At 41.5% G+C, this 26,323-nt stretch overlaps 1 protein-coding gene across 6 annotated transcripts in view; it reads right to left on the reverse strand.

Annotated features, from left to right (window-relative positions):
* Positions 1–2,405: 2,405 nt before the first annotated feature.
* Positions 2,406–26,323, reverse strand: part of LOC139475973 (adhesion G protein-coupled receptor L3-like) — a 61,576-nt gene continuing 37,658 nt past the window's right edge. For all 6 annotated transcript variants that reach the window (XM_071259191.1, XM_071259195.1, XM_071259189.1 and 3 more), the window contains 20 exons: positions 25,932–26,006; positions 25,009–25,117; positions 24,714–24,821; positions 24,504–24,570; positions 22,288–22,405; positions 18,308–18,354; positions 16,892–17,003; positions 15,254–15,357; positions 14,058–14,160; positions 13,608–13,758; positions 13,132–13,201; positions 10,393–10,459; positions 9,120–9,205; positions 8,000–8,126; positions 7,829–7,870; positions 7,533–7,616; positions 6,866–6,905; positions 6,242–6,376; positions 5,550–5,684; positions 2,406–4,795 (listed from right to left, as the gene is read on the reverse strand). In XM_071259191.1, the coding sequence (XP_071115292.1) occupies positions 4,791–4,795; positions 5,550–5,684; positions 6,242–6,376; positions 6,866–6,905; positions 7,533–7,616; positions 7,829–7,870; positions 8,000–8,126; positions 9,120–9,205; positions 10,393–10,459; positions 13,132–13,201; positions 13,608–13,758; positions 14,058–14,160; positions 15,254–15,357; positions 16,892–17,003; positions 18,308–18,354; positions 22,288–22,405; positions 24,504–24,570; positions 24,714–24,821; positions 25,009–25,117; positions 25,932–26,006 (1,785 nt within the window). In that variant the 3' untranslated portion in view covers positions 2,406–4,790. The remainder of the gene's footprint in view (positions 4,796–5,549; positions 5,685–6,241; positions 6,377–6,865; positions 6,906–7,532; positions 7,617–7,828; positions 7,871–7,999; positions 8,127–9,119; positions 9,206–10,392; positions 10,460–13,131; positions 13,202–13,607; positions 13,759–14,057; positions 14,161–15,253; positions 15,358–16,891; positions 17,004–18,307; positions 18,355–22,287; positions 22,406–24,503; positions 24,571–24,713; positions 24,822–25,008; positions 25,118–25,931; positions 26,007–26,323) is intronic.

The raw sequence follows: 26,323 nt of genomic DNA on the forward strand, positions 1-26,323 counted from the left end.
TTTTAGTGTGACGCGTTTCCGACCTCACGTCACAACAAGATTCGAATGACGTCAACAATGGCGTCCGGATGACTGAAACAATACACTGTTGTCTCGTGACTTGATATGAACACATATGATTATTATGAACCCCGATATGTTTGCCCTCGTAGGTTATTAATCATGTAATAACATGTAGTACGTCATATTACTCATTATGCCTCATAGTGAGATTGACCAATCAGAGATCACAACTACTAACGCCATATGAGCCCGTATACCGTCAGTAAAAATCCAAGATGGTTGTTGCTGAACTTATATGAGACCGTATACCGTTAGTAACAGCCATTTTGGATTTTCCAACACCCACCTCGCATATATCACATGGAAATTCTGGTACAGAAATTCGTTATTCGACACTGTTTTGCTTTTCAATATAATTCATTGTGATGTGCAAAGACATTTTAGTTTAAAGAAACTACGTTTGTGACTTTATTAATAAAATTATGGAGAAACTCACAGCGGAGGTCACTGTTTTACAAAAAGCACACCTAAGAACATAATCTAGGATGACAAGAAACGTGACGTCAATTACGTTACATAGCAGGGAAAAGTTTCAGCTATAATACTTGTTTAATCATAGTCACGATATGGCTGAAATATTGCCGATGTGACTTTAAATATTAACTCACTCACTGTTTAATCATATATTCCACTGTTAACGATTTTGTTTACATTAAAGCGTTGTATCGGAAACATATGTACTGGTCCTGTCATTTATACTGATTGAAGTGTTTTCATTTTGACATGACATGTGCGATAAAGATACCAAGTTGTGTAAACGCCTCGCCCAATACTTTTCTTCTAACCTGATATGACACCGTATACGGCAACTAAAGACACCATAACTAATAATATGTTTTGTCAGACTACATAATATACATGTGTCATGCCATGGCATATGAAATTACATGTCATGTTTTGTGATTTTCAATTGTATGTCATGTCACGCCGTGTAATATGTTATTTTATTAAATATCACACCATCTGCGTTTATTGGCAGAAATAAATAAGGTTACAAAGTTGTAAGTCAGCTCAGTTAGTTATTTGGTCCTCAGGAACCTATGCTGGACGTACGAAGGGGCTTTATGTGTGGGATGGTCAGGCTCTGTGACTTCATTGGAAGTATGGCACCATACCCCGACCGCGTGGATCGTTGCTCATTATATCAGTCATAGGATTGTCAAGTCCAGACTCGATTATCATATCATATAGCTATCTCAGAAACGACAGGGTAAATACAAAATAATTGCTCGGCCGTTTTCATTTGCATTCGGTATTTCCCGAACATGTTAGTTTTCAAGATACAGACACCAAATAGTTTGCTGCTCTGAATGCTTCGCTTACTAACTTGAGCATTTAGTTTGTTTGTTTGTTTGTTGATTAACGCCGCACTCAGCAATTTTCCAGCTGTATGACGGCGGTCTGTAAATAATCGAGTCTGGACCAGACAATCCATTGAATGACATCATGAGCATCGATCCGTGCAACTGGGACCGATGACATGTATCAACCAAGTCAGCGAGCCTGACCACCCGATCCCGTTAGTCGCCTCTCACGACAAGCATAGTGGCCATTTACGGCAAGCATGGGTTGCTGAAGATCTATTGTACCCGGATCTCCACGGGCATTTAGTAGCCTCGACTGATTCACCTGATGCGATCTGCTCTAGAAGGGTTGTCAGAGAGGCATCGTACAGGAATATAAAACCCGATTTTAATGAGATTGTACAAGCCACCGTTTATACAACTGAGCTATCTGCAGTTTACAAATATATGGAGAACAGAACATGTTAGTCGTTACAAAGTGTTTATTTGCATTGATTTTATTAATTGACCCAGTGCACGAGGCGAGGAAAGGTGTTGACATATGATGTAAATTACTGCTTTGGTAGCATAATTTGAAACTGTGTACAGATCAGTTATGTCTGATGATTAGCATTCCAGTACATGGCCTATTTTAATCTGTTTCGAGAATGTACCCAGAAACAAGTTAAGTTGTCGTTTACTGATTAGTCAGTTTTGAAAAGGACATTAGAAGACATTTCTAAACAGGTTGTACCCACGTTTAATGATGCTTCAAATGACGAACGGAGGAGTGCTTGACCGTTTCCACAATTTCAAACAAAAATAATAATCATTAATAATCACTTGTCTCATGGGGAAAACAAGTTCTTGGACGTAACACGTAATAGCTCTCACCACTACATGACAATCCTATTATAAAAGTAGTTATTGAACAATATAACATTCACATAGGACCCGTGAAGATCCGGAGTAGAAAAGGTCTCCAGCAACCTATGCTAGCCGTAAAAGGCGAATCAATCTCATTATAATCAGATCTTAGTTCTCGTTATCGTTGAACAAAGATCTGAACACATCCCATTACGGGTCACGTAAGAATGACTTTTCGCGAACTTTGACCGACCACCGAAATTACAAACAAGAAGTCGACATCAGCCAATTAGAAAGCAGCTTTCACGAACTTTACGGCACTCGTTTCAACCTGGCGACTTCCATTTCAGACTACGCTTGAAAAATATGTTGACACAGTTCTCGATTAAAATTTTGAAAGCTGAACAAACGAACATTCCGGAATGTCTAACATATGTTGATATTGTATGGCAGTGCTTCCTATGCACGTACTGTGCAACGCGTCTTTCTTTCAAACGTTTCTCCACCATACCCGTGCTCGTGGGTTTCACTGAAGTGGTAAACGTCTGAGACCTGCATCACTTCGGGCTTTCCTCCCACATTAAGCTGACACACCGTGATATAACTGGAATACTGTTAAAAGCGGCGTTAAACCCAACTCACTCACTCACTCAAACGTTTCTCCCATGGAAGCCAGAGTGTGGCGATTATTTTGACGGAATCAGTCGTACGGGCCGTAACTGTCGTTCGGAATACCCCGTGTTAACGTTTTCGATGTAAAATGATTAGAAAACACATTCCGACTGTCACTTTCATAATCTGATAAGTGACGATCTGATTGGTTGGATGAAAGGTCGTTCTGACGTGACCCGTAATGGGATGTCCTCAGATCTTTGTTTAGCAGTAGCAAGAAGCAAGATCTGATTTTATTGAGAGAGGCGACTAACGGGATCGGGTGGTCAGGCCCGCTGACTTGGTTGAAGGATGTCATCGATCCCAATTGCGTGGATCGATGCTCATGATGCCAATCACTTGATTGTCTGGTCCAGACTCGATTGTTTACAGACCGCCATCATATAGCTGTAATATTGCTGAGTGCGGCGTAAAACAACAAACCAAAACCATTCACACAGATATAGTAAGTACCTTATTACAACACATTTCAGGCAAAACCAATAAAAATGCGAAAAAAAGAGAAAAAATAGAATTAATAGAAATATGGAAGCATCAGTTAAATCATATAAAACACCATTCAAACTGTAAATGCCGAATACATAAAAATAAAGAAGGCTCTTAAGATCAAATGGGATTAGAATTATAACCAAATAGTGCTGCTGGAACTAGAACCTAAGGAAGCATTAAACTATAGCCATAAGACAAAAAGCAATAAACAAAATACGGAAAACTTTAATGAAGATAATTAATACTTAAAAGTCAATTTCAAATATCATACAAGACAAATTTAAATAAGGCAAATTACTTCAATGCATATGAGCATTTATTCCCCACCCCTAACACTTTTTAATATTTTGGTTAGATATGTATAATGTTATAAACAACTCGTACTGCTTTGGGTTAATAAACTTTTACTGTGAAAAAAGGTATTTTTCCATTGATGGAACAATCAATATTACCTTAAAAAAAAAGGTTCACATATAAAACGGCTTCTTGGTCAAAATACACGATTATATTCTGATAGAAAAGAATTCCCTGCGTCCATGGAAATACAAGTCATTTGGTTTAAAAATACAACAACATTTGGATATATAGTTGTAGACATTGTTTGGGAAAATAAACTATGAACATAAACAAAACTCAACACTATGATGAAAAAAACAACACCTATACACACGTAGATCGTTTATAAGAACCAATTAGTCAACAGTTCTAGAAAGTATGATACCATGTCTTTACAGTGAATGAGTGAGTGAGTTGGGTTTAACGCCGCTTTTAACAGTATTCCAGTTATGTCACAGCGTGTCAGCTTAAGGTGGGAGGAAAGCCCGAAGTGATGAGGGTCTCAGACGTTTACCACTTTGATGAAACTCACGAGCACAGATATGGTGCTAACAAACCTAGAAACATAATCGGGGCGAACCGGGATTCGAACCCACAATCATAGGTTTCTGGCGTTCCCAAAGGACGCAACTCTGCACATCCACCCCCCTTTACAAACTTTACAGGTAACTGATACCACACAAATCAATAAAGAGCAAAGATACTACAATTCAGGTCCAATTTTTCTAGTCAAAATAAGAAAACAAAAAAAATAAATTCCTTTCAAAATAATAAGTATACGAAAAGAATTTAAATATATGTTAAAATAGCTGGTGTCATGTAATCAAGGATGCATAAATAATTCAAACATAAATTTAGAAACAAACTTGCTTCAATATATCTTGTCACATGTGACATAACCAAAAAAGGTAAATAAAAATAAATAACAATATGACATGCGCTTGGAATATATCTTTCCATTACAAGTGAAGTTCTGAAAATAAATTCTAAATTATCCATTAAAGGATCTATACACGTTATGTTGATCGCTCCTGTAGAGATGACATTCGACCGTTTCATACGTACCCAGACCTTTGTGAATTAACCTAGAAATAAAGGAAGCAAACATCGTAGTGTAAGTTTATTCCACAAATAATTCAAATTTGGAACATGTCATTTCAAGTGGAGATTCTTGGTAAATATTGTCATCTATGAGTCACGTACTTCCTTTCATAGTCAATGTAACTATCATCAACCAGTGTTCCATCGCATCTTCTCTCCGTAGGGATTCCTAGTTAGAATATGGATCCCCAGCAACACATGCTTGTTGTAAGAGGCAACTAACGGGACTGGGTGTTAAGGCCCGGTGACTTGGTGAAGATCCGGGGTAGAATAGGTCTTCAGCAACCCTTGCTTGCCATGAAAGGCGACTATGCTTGTCGTAAGAGGCGACTAACGGGATCGGGTGGTCAGACTCACTGACTTGGTTGATGCATGTCATCGTATAACCTTTCGCGTTAATCGATGCTCATGCTATCAATCACTGGATTGTCTGGTCCAGACTTGATCATTCACAGACCGCCGTCATGTAGATGGAATATTACTGAGTGCCGTGTTAAGCAACAAACCAAACCAAATTCATCCACATTATTTACTTTTGAAAATATTGTTACAACCTCTGCGTTTCTTTATTTTTGAAAGTATATCTATATATATATATATACACAAAAATGAGGTAAATGTTCACTCGGTGTACATGTAATATATAATAAAATAATATAATAAAATAATAATAACGTGGACTTTATTATTTTATTATATATATATATATTCTAAGTTCTAACATTCCCTGACAGGTACCTTCTTTTATCATGGCACTGGGATTTGCGTCGTCCTTGGAAACAGATTTCTGTGAAGCTTCAACATTGCACAACGTCGACATCTCCTCCATGGTCGGCGATACCAAGTCGTCACTGTTGCAGCCAGTTGGAGTGTCTGGAAAACACAAGCCCAGATTGATTATATTAAATACTTATCTAGATTCGAACTAGAAAAAAATATTTCATTGTTTCAGTATCAATATTATTACTCAATGATTATTCCGGAACGAAAGTTATGTCTCATATCCTGACCACCCATCTAGTGGAATTGAGTGATCATAGTTTGACCCAAGTTCGAACAGTATTTCAACCCGTGGGTATACCTGGTAAGACTATAGGTCCCTATATTGGTGGCCATCTATCCGGTGGAATTGAGAGAACGTGGTGTAACCCCGGTTTGAACAGTTTTTCGACTGTGGGAATCTGAGTAAGAATATAGGCCACATGCAAACTTGTCGCAAGAGGCGACTAACTGGCTCGGGTGGTCATGCTCATCGTTGAAGCATGTCATCGTATCCCAATTGCGTGGATCGATGCTCATGCTATCAATCACTGGATCGTCTGGTCCAGGCTCGATTAGTTACAGACCGCCGTCGTATAGCTGGAATATTGCTGAGTGCAGCGTTAAACAACAAACAAACAAACAAAACAATAACATTCAGTGATGAGTACCTTCTTTAATCAAACTACTGGGATTTGCGTCGTCCTTGGAAACAGATTTCTGTGAAGCTTCAACATTGCGCAACGTCGACATCTCCACCATGGTCGGCGATACCAAGTCGCCACTGCTGCAGCCAGTTGGGATATCTAGAAAACACAAAACCCGATTGATAATTAAGGATTTATTCCGCTTCGTCCCAGACAAATTGTCTTTGCAATTCTTGCCCCGAACTGACCTGGAGTGATTGTATCAATATCATTATTCAATGCTTATTCTGGACTTGACTATGTGTTTGGATATCCTAGCCCTCCGACAGGTGGAATTGAGTGAACTCGGTTTAACTCCGGTTTGAAAAGTATTTCGACTCGTGGGGATTAGGGGTAAGAACATAAATCCCCAGCAAGCTATATTTGTCAGAAGAGGCGACTAACTGGATCGGGTGGTCAGGCTCGTTGACTTGATTGATTACATGTCATCCTTTCCCATTTGCGAGAATTTATGCTCATGATGACAGTTACTAGATCCCCAGGTCAAGAGTCGAGTATTTACGGACTGCCGTCAGATAGGTGGAATATGGCTAGGATGGCGTTAAACATCAAACAAACATTACAAACACAAGTACACGATTACCTCACCTGTGCTTGTCTTGTCCATCTTAACTCTCCTGCCTTCAGACTGAAAAAACAAAAACAAGACATGTTCACTAGTAAATATACACCACTTATCAAATGTGTCATAACACTATTTATTACTTACCCGTGAAGAGATCACCCGTTTAATTAACATACAGCTGTATTACACATTGTGTAATACCAAAGCGCGAGTTAATGTACTGTTTCACGAACAAATATTGAAAACTCTCAATACCCCCGGGCTTATTCAACAACATTGTGTTTAGAGATGATAGATCAATGGAAGGAGCTTATGGACACTGGATGACCCAAGCAACCCTGTTGCTAGGCCGACGTCACATGACATTGTTTCGCCGGTGGATCTTGCAACAAAATTTCACAAATTACGTCATAGGGTATTGTGACGTGATTGTAACCTTTGTGGTGCAGGACCCCGTTCCACAAGGCGATCGTAGTCCCGCGACACTTGTACGTCTAGGTATATGGGAGTTATTGATATCCTTAGCGCTGCGATAACTTTCTGGAAAGGAGCCCTGAGTTCTTAATGGGCCGTTGCATGGTATTAAGTTAATACATGTCAACTTTTGACGTGTTTGAAGTATTCTTTTGAAAAACTCAATTGGATTATGCTGTGGATCGCGTAGATATTCACACATATATGCATGCTCACTTGGTCTATGCTTCTTGAATAGGGCAGCGACATCGTTATCAGGGATTCATATCGGGCAACGGCTTTCCTTATGCCATCGATAATCTGAAAACCAAATTAAATGATACGTTCATCCTCTAATATAATACTATATTCCAAGTCCAAATATTTGACTTGAATTGGTCACATGCGCACTCCATACAGACACTGTCCTTGCATGTGCTTATAATCTGAACAATATATTGACTAATCAGAATAATGTCCTGAATTTCGATAAAATTCTAAATAATAAGTTATGGTTATAGTAATCCACTCACCTCTCTGTTCAGACCACAGTGCATTATGAAAATCAGGACACCCTGAAACACAAAATATGTCCACCGGTCTATCAGTAAATTTCGAAAACTAAAAAAGCGAATTTGTATCTCCGAGTCGAACCTGGCTATAATTACTTGTTAATTACACATAACGATTTAAAAAAACATCACCTGCAACGAATTGAAGATACCAAAGAGATACTGAAAGACGACGGTTTTCTCGTTGATAGCAAGAACACCAAACACCCAGGTAACTCCAAGAACTGGCATCAGAACACACAGGCTCCGAACCGTAATCCTAAAATACAAAGATCGAGACTTCACCAAATGTGCCACATGTTCATGATGGTCATGTGAGCTCCCGTTGCCATATTTTCTAAAGATGAAACAAAATAGTGTCTGTGTACACAGTTGTGACAGTTCAATCATAATGAGAATACCTATTTAATACTTATTATACGTAGGAAATATATACATGTCATACTTAAATGCACTAGGTCCAGCAATGTTCACCCGTTTTGACAGCAACTAGTGTCATCGGAATAATTTGGAACTGCAATTTTCTATGAATCTATCACTGACAATATTCTCTGTTGTTGACAATAACAACCCTCGTCAGTTATTCAAAAAACCAGGGTAGATATATTGGTAATAGCACAACCTCTCCATTCCCAAGCATCAAAGTTGCCGTGGTCTGGTTGTAATAGATGTCTGAAAAGTCAGTTGGTAACTGAACATGCTGACAATCCAGTGATTGATATCATGAGCATCGATCCACGCAATTGGTATCGATGATATGCATCAACCAAGTCAGCGAGCCTGACCACCCGATCCCGTTAGATTCGGGGTAGAATAGGTCTTCAGCAACCCATGTTTGCCGTAAAAGGCGACTATGCTGGTCGTAAAAGGCGACTAACGGGATCGGGTGGCCAGGCTCGCTGACTTGGTTGATGCATATCATCGATCCCAATTGCGTGGATCGATGCTCATGATATTAGTTACTGGATTGTCTGGTCCAGACTCGAATATTGACAGACCGCCGTCATATAGCTGGAATATTGCTGAGTGCGAGGTTAACAAATGACTTTGCATGTGTTTGAGACGAGTGCCGCCTGTGTAGCAGAAAACACTCACCTTCAAAGTCCAAAATAGAGTTTACAAACACAAATACACTCAAGTCATTTTCACAGTCTTGGATGTGTTAGGGGTAGGGTTGTATGCATGCTGTTACGAGCAACACATCACTATATATTCCTATTGAATGAAATACAAATAAAATTACATTACTTACGCTATCTTTTCCTTCTTTCTTTTACTGACCATCATCCTTGTTGAAAACATCACTCGAAAGATGATCGCGATGATCACGACATTGGTCTGTGTAAAGTAACGACGAGAGTTACATGTGCCTAGCAAAAATACCAGAAGCATTTTCTTTGTACAAATCACACAAGAAGTGCTAATTATTACATAATGCCATCTTTGTTCCTGATGACCTTCCCGGGGGCGGTCGGGTAGCCTATTGGTTAAAGCGTTCGCTCGTCACGCCGAAGACCCGGGTTCGATTCCCGACATGGGTACAATGTGTGAAGCCCATTTCTGGTGTCCCCCGCCGTGATATTGCTGGAATATTGCTAAAAGCGGCTTAAAACCATACTCACTCACTCACTCACCTGATGACCTTCCCAAATAAAGCATTAAGAGCAAGAAAAAGGAATTATTTAGAAATGTGGATAAAAAACGACAAAAACCTTTCCATATACAATTGAAATATCTGCTAAAAGCAGAGTCGATTGTCCGACTGTGAAGAAGGCGATATGAGATGTAGTCATCATGATGTGATATCTAATGTCCTATTCATGGCATGTGACATCCTATGATTTGAAAAATATTTCAAATTATTACATCTTACATATGTGTTCGACTATCTAATCGCTTGTGAAGATCCGCCGCACTCAGCAATATTCCAGCTATATGACGGCGGTCTGTAAGTAATTGAGTCTGGACCAGACAATCCAGTGATTGATATCATGAGCATCGATTCACGAAATTGGGGTCGATGACATGCATCAACCAAGTCAGCGGTCCTGATCATCCGATCCCGTTAGTCGCCACGTACGACAAGCATAGTCGCCATTTTTCGGGTTAACAATTTATTGTGAATGTATATTTTGCCCTAACGGCCATATGTTGTGATCCGAAATTGGGAATACTTACAGTTCCGTACAAGGTGATGACCCAAGAACATATTCATTGAATTTAAAGCATCTGGTAAGGCATATACCTTCATTTGGTGTTCTGGTCATTTGGATATGACTTAAAGTTGTCGTGTCTTAAGTGATACGTCTGCACATATTAATGCTATTAGGAGAGGTGAATTGGGGTTCACACATATAGCGACGTCTCAGAGCAGACTCTCTATCAACTACACCAACGAGGCGGTCCATTACCACACAACACTAAGATGACGACATGCATGAATATCCTACGTCTATATTAATGGCACAACAAGGTGAAAGGTAGCTATGGTGCACGTGTCTAATTCTGATTGGTGTTTGTCTTACAAGAATGACGAAGAGAGCTGGTCCCACAAAAGCATACAGGACGCCATCAGTTACAGTCAACCAGCAGCTGTAATGTCAAATAATAAAAACACAGTGTATGGCATGCCTTTGAAAATACATATAATCCAAAGTGGCATTAATAACGGAAATTCAATTACTAGAATTATGTATTTAAAATACTGATGCCCTTATTGTACACTCTCCAAAAAAAGAAACGCACAGGTAGTTTTCAGTAAACTTATTGTACCTAATAAAGTCGATATATTGAATTTGATATCATAGATACAAATATGAAATTTTGGAGCTCGATAGTCACAGTATCTCGTGTGACCACCCCGGGCAGCAATCACGGATCTGCATTTCCTCGGCACTAACTTGATAAGTGTATGAATTCTTTCCTGTGGATTTCTGCGCCATTCTGCTTGTAACGCGTTGGCCAGTTGTGGGAGTGTCTGAGGCGTGTTCTGACTTTGACGTACACGTCGATCGAGTTCATCCCAGAGGTGTTCGATTGGGTTGAGATCTGGAGATCTCGACGGCCAGGGCAAATCGTTGATGTTGGCATTATGAAGGTAGTCTACCAGGTAGTCTGGTCCAGACTCGATTACATACGTCGACCGCCGTCATATAGCTGGAATATTGCTGAGTACGGCGTTAAACAACAAACAAACAAACAAACATGTGCGTTTCTTTTTTTGAAGAGTGTATATTACGTTAACCCAATCTGTGCAACAACGATTTCATGTTGATGCATCAGTGTTTAAAAACAATTCAGTGAAGAGATCTTTGTAACATTGCTCGGTGAATAGATCCTTTCAAATAAATTTTGTCATTTTGACTTCTGTGAATAAGATTTTAAAACTCATACACGTCACTGTCCATTCATTCAGTGGACAGTAGCACAGTAACATGTACACCAAATCCTAGACACAGACGGGGCATTTGTCACTTAAAGTGGAGACCATAGACATAGTTACATCAATATCGCCAAAGGTTAAGGACATTTTGTCTCCATAGAAAACAGATGCCATCTGATGTTTACTGAGAAAACAAAACAGTAAACTACGGTTATAACGAACACGCTTTTAACAAACTGACAGATATAACGAACTTACTTTTTTGGTCCCGACTATTTGCTGTAATTCTGCTGTAAATATGCATATAACGAACTACGGTTATAACGAACTAAAATTAGTAGTCCCTTTGAGTTCGTTATAACCGTAGTTTACAGTATTTGGAAAGCTGGACGTCACAGACAATATCATTGTCAAACTTTTGCCACAGGACATTGAGGCAAGTAGGCACCCTCCTGATGTGCACTGATTTTGGCTTTATGTACAGGAACTACGGTTATAACGAACACAAAGGGACAACTAATTTTAGTTCGTTATATCCGTCAGTTCGTTATAAGCGTGTTCGTTATAAACGTAGTTTACTGTCTATGAATAGGAATGTCTGTTCAGATAGGCAAAATCAAACCAAGCTTTTGGTATATTTCAGGTATCATTTAATAATCGTTAAATAGCCAATTTCGTTCCACTGATTTCCTGACTTGTACTAGAAACAGGAGAGATTGATGAAACTGCCTCATATTTTGCTTATTTAGATCTGTGCATTAGATTTAGAAAGACAAAACTGAATGGTGGGGGTGAGGTGAAATTGGTTTTAACGTCGCGTCCAAGATTATTGCACTTTTATAGCGACGTGAATGCACCTGTGTATGTGTGTGTGGCTGCTTGTACTAGTCCGGACTGATGCCGATTTATGGCGCTAGCTCACTGAGATACCATGCCAAAGTTTAACATGAATACACCACTCAGACACAGTATACTGACTCCGAGCCGACCAGTCCTTGTTTTAGCCCCTTAATGCTGAGCGCCCGACAGGGTAACAACAAGTACCATATTTTAACGTCTTTTGGTATGACGCGGCCGGGGATCGTACCCCGGACCTTCCGCTCTCCGGCCGGACGCTCTGACAAAACTGTATGACAAGATGTATGACGTCAGCTTTGCAATGGAAGACTCCAGCATTTGAAGTACAATCGAGAATGCTCTTTCTATTTCAAAGAGCATATGTTGTTTCATTCGAGGCCTAAGTAAGGCTTTGAATTTTTTTCGGTAGATATGTCCAAATATAAGGAACCAGTGACCAAAATGATATTCGATGAAATGCCTTATATCAACTTGTATATATGCTTTATAAGATCAGGTAAAACTTGACTTGATACGTGTTTGTGACGCATCTTATTACCATTTTTGCTGGTCCACATACCGAAAACGATATTTAGTCATTTCGATTCAGTTTCTGAATTGAATGTAGTTGTAACAGGTCAACCATAATTTATTAGCTTTGCCTGATTGATCGACACAATTGGAATGCGACATGGGCATGTGTTCACGATGAGTGAGTGAGTATGGTTTTACGCCGCTTTTAGCAGCATTCCAGCAATATCACGGCGGGGGACACCAAAAAGTGGGCTTCACACATTGAACCCATGTCGGGATTCGACCCGGGTCTTCGGCGTGACGAGCGAACGCTTTATCCACTAGGCTACCAGACCGCCCCCTGTTCACAATGAAAGGGCATTGGTCTTATGGCTACATCTCAATCCTGCTATACATAAACACCACACAAGTCGACTCCTCTTGTTTTCAATAAACCGACATTAAGTTTTCAGCTTCCAGTTTTCTTAAAGGATGTTATTCAAGAATAATGGTATATGCTAGTCCAACTTACAACTGATCATTTCCGTATCCCTCCAGCCTGGTGACCCCCAGGGAAATACCCACTATAACTGCTGGCACACCTGTTCAAATGACAGATTAAAAAAAAATCCTTTAGTCTATTTGTAATAAATCGTTCTTTTTATGTTTTCGTTATTTTTATATACTGAATGCAACCCTCAAATGTTGACTGGTCCCAACCATATTGTCCATTGGGTAAACGCCACATTGAACAGTATTTTCATAATTACATCACAGTGTATCACCTGTGTGGGGGATAAATGCCCGAAGTGAAGCAGGCTTGAGCGTTTGTCACTTTTGTTGTTGTTTAACGCCGCGCTCAGCAATATTCCAGCTATGTGACGGCGGTCTGTAAATAATCGAGTCTGGACCAGACAATCGATATCCAGTGATAGATATCATGAGCATCGATCCACGCAATTGGGATCGCTTGCGTTAATGTCCGTTGATGTTTGAAGGCAAGATTACCCCAGGCTAGAGGGAGCACGAGCCCCAACCTTGAACTCTTCCTGAAAACCACGGCAACCTGAACGGCGATGTCGACCCCCTGGGCCAGCATGAGGGAGAAGACTGCCAGGAAGAAGTAGTGCAACATGGCTGCCACGGCTGTACACGCGGCCTGGAAACAAGGAGGAAGAATGATTTCTTTATCACAAATATCAGTCCAGCGCAGTTACTACATTTTGTAAACAACCTCTTGTTACTTACTTATTTTGTCCTTTTTCCTTTTCGTGCTTTGTGTTAAAACATGCAGCTAAGCATAATAAATAATAAGAGGTGAGTTTTGTGATTGTAATAGAACAATACATGTTGACCATCTAATAATGAATATTTTATGATTGAGATCCAGCATAAAGAGTGGTGATTCCGGCTCTGACTTATTTTGGTTTATTACTGAACTGTATCTAGCCTCATCACCTTGTTATCCGTCCGCTCCACGCCAGCCAGGAAGACGCTGTAGGCGCAGGTCAACGCCACGCAAAGGTTCATCAGGATGATGGTCTTGGAGGAACGGACATGGCTGTGTACAAAATTGTCTTTTAACGATCACCCTGGTTTGTAAACCTTATTCATAGTATTCCTTGCGAGTTAGAATAAGTCTGCTTGTCGTACGAGGCGACTTCATGGATGAGTGGTCTGGCTCGGCGTGCATGTCTGTTCATATACCCAATCATTGGTTTGTCTGATTCAGGCTCAACTATTTATAGATCATATACGTCATGCGGTATTAAGCTGAATTTTGCTCAGTGCGACGGTCCGCACTGATCCATTTATCTGCCTCATTCTATACGCATCGGTTGCAAGGAAATTATTCTAACCTGGAATACAGACGAGGTTAGTTCCATTTAAACATTCTTTCAACTCATACATGCACATATAACAAGATCAGATGATTATTTTGTTTTTGTTTGTTTGTCGTTTAACACCGCACTCAGCAATATTCAAGCTATTTGACGGCGGTCTGTACATAATCGAGTCTGGACCAGACAATCCAGTGATTAACATCATGGACATCGATCCATGCAATTGGGATACGATGACATGCATCAACCAAATCGGCGAACCTGACCACCCGATCTCGTTGATCGCCTCTTACGCGGTTGCTGAAGACCTATATCATGAGCATCGATCCACACAGTTGGGTTTGTTGGTGTGTTGTTTAACGCCACACTCAGCAATATTCCAGCTATATGACGGCGGTCTGTAAATAATCGAGTCTGGACCAGACAATCCAGTCATTCATATCATCAGCATCGATCCACGCATGCTTCAATCAAGTCAGCGAGGCTGACCACCCGATCCCGTTAGTCACCTCTTACGGGAAGCATAGTTGCCTTTTACGACAAATATTGGTTTCTGAAGACCTATTCTACCCCGGATCTTCACGGGTCACACAATTAGGACACGATGACATGCATCAACCAAGTCAGCGAGCCTGACCACCCGATCCCGTTAGTCTCCTCTTACGACAAGCATAGTCACCTCTTACGGCAAGCATGGGTTGCTGAAGACCTATACTACTCCGGATCTTCACGTGTCAGATCAGATGAAGTGCGTCTGGCAATATATGGCCAAAGACTGGTTTGTAGTAAAGGGAACGGACTGTGACCTACCTCCACATCCACGCGTGTGTCAGCACTGTCACCACACAGCCTATGATAGACAGGGAACAGCCCACTATGGAGATGATCTTCAGGTGATGTAAGTGTTTTGCAGACTGGAAATTGGAATATTCATCGGTATCTGACCTTATAATCTCTTTGTAATGTTATGTGTGTAGGTCAGATTTCCCGTCCTACCGGTAGCATCCGTTCTTACCGGAAGTATTACTGGCACACAGATGATGTCCATCGTTCCAGAGGTTAAAGTAGCGTCTGCCATCATTCTCGTTACAGACGTTATATCTGCAGATTGTTTACCATTAAGGAGTTATTGAGTAGTTAAAGTTTAACGTCACATCGGCAATATTTCAGCCATATCTTGACGAGAAGTTTTACAGTGTTAATACATATATTTAAACTAAACAAAAACCTGTCATCGATAGACAGTAAAATAACTAAGAATATCACAGACTAATACTTAAAACTAGCATGCAACCATAAAAAAGATACTACTATATGAAACAATAAAATTTAAAAAGGCTATAGATCGCCAGCAACTGAAGGTAGATCACCATACTAGGGGCCATGAGGACTTACAGTACTTTTGCTACCTACATGGACCCCAGCAGGATTTACATCATCCCTTCAGCTGTTGGCGATGGCTGACAAATTTAGCCAAACATCAAAACAACACATATGCTACGAATAAAACCGTTTTAGAAATAAATATACATGTACTTTGAAAGACGTGGTCATACTTACCATTAAGGAATTTTGGGGACCTAACATGTTTGGTTCAAGGGGTAATATTTAGCCCCGGATGACAGGCAGTCGTTGTATGGCCTGGGAATTCCTAATGTCGCATTAGACAACACACAAAAACTTCCATATTTTTTTTCATTTTCATAAACATATGTATGAATGCTAAAGTACTCACGGAAATGAAAAAAAAAATGTTTTTTCGACCTCAGATCTTAAATAAATGCAGTTAATATACAAAATATGTAAATATTTAAACAACTAAATCAGTACTTATTTGGCCGTGGCACAAATACAGCGTATCAAATGTTTTTATGCCTTTTTACACGTAAAAGTGTGTACAAATGTGAATAAAACAGACTATTGTGAAACAGAGCATAACCAGGTGTAAGTAGATCAAGGTGACCTATGACACCTTGACGACAGGTGAATACAGGTGCATAATGCCTATAGTCTGTTTCTGCTATGTCAATTTGGACTTAGTTTTATTTTTGAATGTTGAAAGTGCCGACAAATTACCTCCTGCAAAGTACATTTTGTATTGTTCACTGAGATCAAACTAGCAAATCCAGACTAGTACTTTTCGAGTTGTTTTGTTATTTCGTATTTACAGCTACGTAACACTTTGTGTCGATTTTTAAATTGAGAAAAACAGGTTTTTTCCGTGAGTACTATAGGTGCTACCAATAGCAGGGCGATACAGCATTTTCGGGAACGTCGAATGTCATCACTCATTTTCAGTCATCCGTTCATATGTTGTTGTTTTTATCAATATTAACCCCTTAACCTCCAAATGGAATCTGCTGCTGCAGATAAGCGGGGCTGATTTTTCAAATTCCCATTAAGTAAACGTACCTAGGGAGGATGTAATTAATTATGTGAGCAAATTACCACATGTCGTCCTGGGCTCATAAGAATAGCGAAGTTGGTAAGATGGTTGCATTCACAGCTTGTGTAGGAACTGTTCACGTCTTTGCCCGTGCAGCCGTCTGTCAGCCATCGACTGAAACATCATGATATGTAGATGTTTCAAGGCTAAGCTACAGTGTAATTGTCGGTGCCACTCAAGTCTCACATGGGTCAATATAAACTATAAACTAGACATTATTAGGCTCTTTTTTTGCTAACTTGTGTCTCACTGCAAAAGTGACGTTATTGCTATTGAAGTAGCTGGTACTGGTTGGATGGTTGTTTTACGCCGCACTCAACAATATTCCAGCTTTATGACGGCGGTCTGTAAATTATCGAGTCTGGACCAGACAATCCAGTGGTTGACATGATCATCGATCCACGCAATTGGGACCTATGACATGCATCAACCAACTCAACGAGCCTGACCATCCGATCCCGTTAGTCGCCTCTTACGACAATCATAGTCGTCTTTTACGACGAGCATGGGTTGCTGAAGACCTATTGTTTCCCGGATCTTCACGGGCCTACCTGGTACTGATGTATGCTATTTATAAATGTTATCATTTGTCAAAAAAACTTTTCTTATTAATAAACTCATTAACATTATTATGTTGATACTAGAGAGAACAATTCTTCTAACAACCACGAATAAGTGGTTTCAGGGAATACGTCTAAAAATTGCGTGAATCAGACATTACATATTTCCCGGAAAATGTCCATGAATATACATGTTCCTGATTTGACATATTCCTTGTAACATAAATACAAAAGCACGTTTTCACGGCATATGCATACAGAAAGGATGCTGGGGTTATTTTGTTACACATGCATCGTGGTTTAAGGTAAAAGAAAGGAAATTGCTGCTTCGTAACAGTCTTTACCATGACAACAGAATGCGTGTCATGAGAACACAAATGGCAAGCAACAGTCATGATGAAGTCGGAAACTTATTCCAACAGTTTGCTAGTGGTCTCACTCAAACAAATGAATAAGTATGGTGACATTTACATTGGGAGAGACCCGTGAAGATCCGGGGCAGAATAGGTCTTCAGCAACCCACGCTTGCCGTAAAAGGCGACTAACGGGATCGGGTGGTCAGGCTCGCTTACTTGGTTGATGTTGATGCATGTCATCTTATCACAGCTGCGTGGATCGATGCTCATGATGTCAGTCACTGGATTGTCTAGTCAAGACTCGATTGTTTACAGACCGCCGTCATACAGCTGGACTATTACTGAGTGCGACGTTAAACAACGAACGAACGAACATTGGGAGACTGGTGATGGGAAAATATGCATCAAAACAAACGACAGATAGAAACTCTTAGCATTAGGAGACAGCTTCTGATCTCACCCTACTATGAACGTGGTGATGAAGAACACTGAAAACATTTACCTTTTATCGAAATTCCAGTACACACATTCTGGTTCTGAATAGTTTCCCTGAAAATAGTATTTCTTGTAGAATTAGCGTTCAAGATAGCTTTTAACACTTTACTATTGTATATTATATAGAGAATGGACATCATGCATAATGTGCCGAAGCAAAGGCATGGGGAATTGTTGGGAAGTCATGTTCTGAAGGATATTGTCTTAAGGGTCGGTCATACCTTTCAATCCCCTAAGGGAGCGACCATTTGATTTTCAGGGGGAGGGGCGGGATGTTGGTTGGACATTTTTATTCTAAACGTTTATGAGCTCAATAAGCCTTTCAACGTTAACAGGTTTTCAATCTTCAGAACTTTGTGCGTCTTTTTCTTCCGCGAGCTCCTTCTACTTTACAAGGCCCAGTGATCTGAAGTCCCGCATGCAGGCTTTTTTGAATGTGGCCTCTTGCTGGATGTGGGCTAAAGGCTCTTCGGTGTAGTCGCGTCCTCCATCCAACAAACGTCGCCGAGCCGGTGAAGTCGGTGCTGTTGAAGCGGGTTGAAGAGACTTAAGGTCGTCGCATGGGAAAGAACTTCAGTGTTTGTGGCTCGGTCACTCCAGTTAATGCCGAGGATGTGCCTCAGGCTGTGCACGTGGATGGCGTTGAGTTTCTTTTCTTGGCTCGAGGAGAGGGTCTAAGAATCACTGCAGTATCGCAATGTGCTGAAGATGCAGGCTGTAAGACCCGGGGCAGAATATGACTTCAGCAACCCATGCGTGCCGGAAAAGGTGACTATGCTTGTCGTAAGAGGCGATTAACGGGATTGGGTGGTCAGGCTCGCTGACTTGGTTGATGCAGGCCATCGATCCCAATTGGGTGGATCGATGCTCATGATATCAATGACTGGATTGTCTGTTCCAGGATCGATTATTTACAGACCGCCGTCATATAGCTGGAATATTGCTGAGTGCTGCGTAAAACAACCAACCAACCAACTCTGTAGATAACAAGGTTGGTATGGGTTGTCAGCTTGCTGTTCTCCCACATTTTCTTCGTCAATCTGGCGGTGGAGGTCTGTTGATCTCAGCATCCAAAGACTGTCTGTCATGGTCGAGCAAAGGAAGGAGAACGGGTTTATCTCCTCCAGCTTGTACACGTTGATGGAGGTCTCTGTAGGCTGCTCGATACCATAGTCCATCATGTTTGTCTTGTCCTCTCTGAGTGGGTTGAAAGGGCCGAGTCAACTATGAAAAGCAGATGGCTTAATGTGCTTTAGCTATTGCCTTCAGGCGAGCCACATTGAACAGCTTCTCATCCGATCTTGTGTGGGGGTTCAAAGCGTGCTTCAGCATGACAAAGATTCCCGCTTTTGTGTGTTTGATGAATACGACATAGATTGGCTTCTTCTTCTCACTGCACTTTTCCTGCAACTGGTGATTGAGAATATCATGTTGGTCGTGGATCATTCTTCCCTGATTCTGGATACACCCTCTCAGCAAGGTTCTGTAGTCTGTTCAGGACCACACAAGAGGACATTTTTCCTGCGATGCTCAGCAAAGAGATCCAGATGTAGTTGTCACAAACGCTTCTATCATCCTTGTACTTGTACAAGGTGACGACAATGCAGTCTCGGATGTCCTGGGGTACTACACGCTCTTCCCAACACTGACACAGAAGTTCATACCGGTGGCTTAGCAAGAGCCCCTTTCTGCTGGTGACAGGCCCTGGGGGGATCCCACCTTTCCGAACACTTACCCTAAAAACAGCTTCTCGATGGCCTTGCTCAGCTTCTACACCAAGGATTTCTCCTCCTCCTCCTCCATTACTGACAGGCGCCAAAGATTTGTTTCTACTTAGTGGAGTTGAATAGTGCTCAACCCATCTCTTCAACTGTCCATGTCCCTGTTTTGCCCGTTTCAGGGGCACGTCTTGATTTGAGTCTTGTTTGTTGTACACTCCCTGGATGATCCGATCATCTGTTGATAATTGAATGCCCTCCCAGATATGCAGCTAAAAGTCATTCGTGGATGTTATTGCTGTTTTCTGTAATCCGCTTCCATCGGTTCCGGGACCTTGAAGGGTCTTCTGGTAGGGGAAGCGTTTGAATTTTATTAGAGATGTGCCTCTTTAGTCAGAGACAGAGGTGAGCTTCCAGGAGTGGGCTTAAAGCCAATCATGAGTTTTCCCCTGCTCCTTTACAAAGGTTGAGAATGAAGCAGCGTGGAGAGTGTGTCTCAGATGCCATCTTTGCTTGGCATCTCCCTGTGGAGGTTCTGTAACCAGATATCCACACAGGGTACCAGTAAAAGAGTTACAGTTTCGGCGGGCGTGAGGTCTTGTCCGATTCAAGTCTTTCCCTCTCGTTCCCTTTGGCTTGAAAATGACCCTAAAGCCGACCAAAGAATGGTCAGCAGAGATACACAAATGTGATATAAGCACGTTATTGAGGTGGCGCTGTCTGGTGCTTATATTCACTTTATTCAGATGTATTGTAGGCCATAGGCCCATGATACAATGGTTACAGTGTGGTAATGGGAGTTGGAGATCCCAACAGACTTTGCCTTAGATTCATAGCTTTCAGAATATACATGGCTAGTTTCTTAACAGTAAATGGGTTGGTAGATGACATTAAAATATTGTACTTATGTCTTGTCGGGAACTCATAATAATGCAAGGATATATATTCTGACCTCAAAGCTTGATAACAATCACAAATTAAAATAAAGTGATACTCATCTTCGATATAACCATGTTTACAGACAGTACAAACTCTTTCTTCTCTAGGTTCCTTGTTATGTCTACCTGATTCAATTCTTAGATGATGAGAACTACATCTGAAACGTGCCATAATACTTCTAAATTTATCACATGATAGCCTTGTAATATACATTTCAACACCAAATGTTTGCTTATACAAAGAATAATAATATGATTTCGAACTTTCATGTATAGCTGAATGCCAGTCTTGTTGGTACGATAATTTTAGCCTCTGGTGATGATCTGGTCCAGCTGGTGCCAGTGCTTGGACCAGGGTTTCTCCTGGAACAGTGTGCCAAGGCTTAGTCTCGAAGAGAAAATCGGTGCTGCGTAGGTAGTCCATCTTCATTCGTCTTTGCAATTCCGTATTGTCCCTGACAGCAGGGCCAGGATCCGTCCTTCAGGTTGGAATATACTCCCTGATGAGGTCAGTCGGAGGGTCAGAAGACCCTCCATTCCATTTTTGACAGGCTCCATCATTCGGACCACTGAATCCGTGATAGAAAAGATGACGCCTTGCTTGCTGGTTTGATCAGCTGCTGTAGCATGACAACAGCATACTGCCTTGGTATTCCCTATGGGCGGGACAGCCGCAAGACAGCGAAACTGTTTCTTCTCCTAGAAGAGCAGACCCGTGAAGATCCGGGGTAGAATAGGTCTTCAGCAACCCATGCTTGCCGTAAAAGGCGACTATGCTTGACGTAAAAGGCGACTAACAGGATCGGGTGGTCAGGCTCGCTGACTTGGTTGATGCATGTCATCGATCCCAATTGCATGGATCGATGCTCATGATATTAATCACTGGATTGTCGATTATTTACAGACCGCCGTCATATAGCTTGAATATTGCTGAGTGCGGCGTTAAACAACAAACCAATCAGCCAACCAACCAACCTAGAAGAGCAACCGAAAAAAGGTGACGAGACCCACTTGTTCTAAGCATCTGGTTTTGCGGTGCCAGATTGCCACTTCTCCCCAATGCCATCCAAACTTTTACAGTCTTGGTCAGGTGACAGTTCAATACAAAGAATTTGTAAATCTAAATTTGACTTCTCAATACTTAAATACACACTGTCTAAAAAAAAGGTTCTATTATTTTGTCCTACAAGGCGAGACATATGTATATTTTTAAAGTAATTCAAAGCTTTTAGAAAACATCCCGCCCCCTCCCCGAAAATCAAATGGTCGCTCCCTTATCATGGCTTAGATATCATAAATTGCCCAGTGTGTTAATCATAGCACTTTATTACCTGTAAATGTTGAAAGTCAAGGTTGATTTTCATCTTCAGGTTTGAAAGCTTCTTTCCTCCAATCTTCACAGCAAGTGAAAGGATCTGAGAATTGACGTCTTTGGTGCTCGCGTCTCCCCTAAATGTGCGAAATATGAAACGTGTTCACTTTAATTGGTAAACCTAACCTAACTGCAAAGTTTAAGGAGAGTAACGATCCATACAACAGGCAAAGGAAATGTTTGAGGGAGTCCATTCGGATATATTGCAAAAGTCGCGTATGTAACCTGCCTGTCGGGTGTCGCATGTATGTAAACCGTCTGTCACCTGTGTGTAACCTGCCCGTCTCGTGTCGCATGTATGTAAACCGTCTGTCACGTGTATGTAACCTGCCTGTCGCGTGTCGCATGTATGTAAACCGTCTGTCACCTGTGTGTAACCTGCCTGTCTCATGTCGCATGTATGTAAACCGTCTGTCACGTGTGTGTAACCTGCCTGTCGCATGTCGCATGTATGTAAACCGTCTGTCACCTGTGTGTAACCTGCCTGTCTCGTGTCGCATGTATGTAAACCGTCTGTCACGTGTATGTAACCTGCCTGTCGCGTGTCGCATGTATGTAAACCGTCTGTCACCTGTGTGTAACCTGCCTGTCGCGTGTCGCGTGTATGTAAACCGTCTGTCACGTGTATGTAACCTGCCTGTCGCGTGTCGCATGTATGTAAACCGTCTGTCACCTGTGTGTAACCTGCCTGTCGCGCGTCGCGTGTATGTAAACCGTCTGTCACGTGTATGTAACCTGCCTGTCTCGTGTCGCATGTATGTAAATTGTATGTAAATCGTCTGTCACCTGTGTGTAACCTGCCTGTCTCATGTCGCATGTATGTAAACCGTCTGTCACGTGTGTGTAACCTGCCTGTCTCGTGTCGCATGTATGTAATCCGTCTGTCACGTGTGTGTAACCTGCCTGTCTCGTGTCGCATGTATGTAAACCGTCTGTCACCTGTGTGTAACCTGCCTGTCGCGCGTCGCGTGTATGTAAACCGTCTGTCACGTGTATGTAACCTGCCTGTCTCGTGTCGCATGTATGTAAATTGTATGTAAATCGTCTGTCACCTGTGTGTAACCTGCCTGTCTCATGTCGCATGTATGTAAACCGTCTGTCACGTGTGTGTAACCTGCCTGTCTCGTGTCGCATGTATGTAATCCGTCTGTCACGTGTGTGTAACCTGCCTGTCTCGTGTCGCATGTATGTAAACCGTCTGTCACCTGTGTGTAACCTGCCTGTCTCGTGTCGCATGTATGTAAACTGCCTGTCACCTGTGTGTAACCTGCCTGTCGCGCGTCGCGTGTATGTAAACCGTCTGTCACATGTCTGTAACCTTCCTGTCACGTGTGTGTAACCTGCCTGTCACCTGTGTGTAACCTGCCTGTCACGTGTGCCACATGAATGTAAACCGTCTGTCACCTGTGTTTGTAACCTGCCTGTCGCGTGTCGCCTGCATGTAAACCGTCTGTCACATGTCTGTAACCTTCCTGTCACGTGTGTGTAACCTGCCTGTCACGTGTGCCACATGTATGTTACCTGTCTGTCACGTGTCTGTCTCCTTCAGAAAGAATATTTTTTGTGCAGACAATTTCTATTTTCTCTACATTCGGAAGCATGCTTAATTATTTTTTTCAAGTAATTTCTTGGACAAGTTAATTTTTTCACCGGATGGGTTGGGGTTTTTTTTAAAGAAAAAAATAATTATGCTGCAGTCTGTTTGAAAAAAAGAAATTGTCTGCCACAAAAAAATACATTGTTACAAGGTGATATTCTTCTAAAACAATTATATACAAAAATATCTAGTTTTGTAGCTGAAGTTGAAAAAAAATAATCTAATCTCGATACGAAATCCCAGCCCCAAGTCGGTCCCTTATCTATAGACATGCTCATGAATTCTCATTACCCGGCCCCATGAAGATCCGGGGTAGAATGGGTCTTCAGCAACCCATGCTTGCCTTAAAAGGCGACTATGCTTGTCGAAAAAAGTGAAATAACGGGATTGGGTGGTCTGGCTCGCTGACTTGGTTGATGCATGTTATCTTATCCCAATTGCATTGATCGATGCTCATGTTATCAATCACAGGATTGTCTTGTCAAGACTCGATTATTTACAGACCGCCGTCATATAGCTGGAATATTGCTGAGTACGGCATTAAACAACAAACAAACAAACAAAACAAACATAATTACCCGGATGTATTAGTCGGGAGGAATTCTGCCATGGTCTTGTAGGACGCAGCAACATACGTTATTTTTTCTGCAAGCCAAAATGAACAGTTTAATACATTAGGTAGACCTATTCTACCCCGGATCCTCAAAGACATTCAATTGCAATTAATACACATCAATTATGACAAATCACAACGTATTCAGCACTGCCTATTCACTCAGGTGTCTTACCTGTGTGATTCAGGTTTTCCTTTGAAAGCCTTAAAGAACTCTTCACTTCGTCAATCATCTGAGTGGGAAAGACAATGTCGCGCGCTGTGATCTTCGCAATTTCTATCACTGAAAAATGTTTTCTCAAGTACAATACATGAAAGGGTTACGAACATGAACCGGAAACATATATATATTTGTGAGAACTTCTCCACCTTTCGGGTATTCTAAAACGAGAGCTACGACGTTCTGTAGCTCACCCTAACGTGTTATGTGTATACACCTTCCAACAGATTAGAATTGATCAAGAACTTACCCATTGTTGAACTATTGACCTTTAAAGGTTCGTTTTCTGTCTGTGATTCAGCAGCAGCTAAACCGAAGGCGGTTACCGATCTGGCCAATGAAGCCCCTTTTGTTGAATTCTTGAAAACAACAAGAACATATAGGAATATTATAATGTAAAAGTAGAGTAATAGTAACCGCTACATGTGCTCAACGGTCTGATTGATATGTAACATAAAACTGACACACAAACCACGGTCAGGGTTTTGTCTTTTTAACATTCTCTCGTAACATGAGTAGAATAGGTCTTCAGCAACCCATGCTTGCCGTAAAAGGCGACTAACGGGATCGGGTGGTCAGGCTCGCTGACATGGTTGAGCATGTCATCATATCCCAATTGCGTGGATAGACTCGATTATTTACAGACCGACGCCATATATGGAGGGAACACGGGTAGCCCAGTCGTCTAAGGCGCCGCGATTCGCTGTGCCACGCCAGAAACCTATGATTGTGGGTTCGAATCCCGGTTCGCCCCGATTATGTTTCTAGGTTTGTCAGCACCGTACCCGTGCTCGTGGGTTTCACCGAAGTGGTAAACGTCTGAGACCTGCATCACTTCGGGCTTTCCTCCCACATTAAAGCTGACACGCCGTTATATAACTGGAATACTGCTAAAAGCGGCGTTAAACCCAACTCATTCACTCACTTACTATATGACGGCGGCTTGTAAACATCGAGTCTGGACCAGACAATCCAATGATCAACGATCCACGTCGTCGGGGTACTATGACATCCGCAAAGTCACCGATTCTGACCATTCAATCAAATAAATCGCCTCTGGAGACCTAATCTCACCCGGCATCCCAGAGGGGACGAAAACCAATAATAAGAAAAACCCACCATAGGCAAGAACGACGAAAGCTGAACCAGAATTCTTGTATAAGCTATACTTGCCTTCTTCAGAACCTGTTGCCAATTTTGTTGACTCGTGTCAACAGATAGGATGTTGTCGATCACATTAACAAAGGCCTGAAAGTAAAATGAAAATAATTTTATGCCAAGTGAGTTGACTGATGGTTTGTTGTAACAGACTAAATGATAAGTCACAGTTTCATCACATCATTGGTTACCAGTGAGTATTGTTCCAGGTATTCATCAAGTCATTGGTTACCAGTGTTTGTTTGTTGTTTAACGCCGTACCCAGCAATATTCCAGCTATATGACGGCGGTGTGTAAAGAATCGAGTCTGGACCAGACAATCCAGTGATTGATATCATGCGCATCGATCCACGCAATTGGGATATGATGACATGCTTCAACCAAGTCAGCGAGCCTGACCACCCGAT

The sequence above is a fragment of the Haliotis cracherodii genome, unplaced genomic scaffold (assembly GCF_022045235.1).
Source record: "Haliotis cracherodii isolate W230 unplaced genomic scaffold, xgHalCrac1.p SCAF_3, whole genome shotgun sequence".
In the NCBI taxonomy this organism is placed as follows: Eukaryota; Metazoa; Mollusca; class Gastropoda; order Lepetellida; family Haliotidae; genus Haliotis; species Haliotis cracherodii.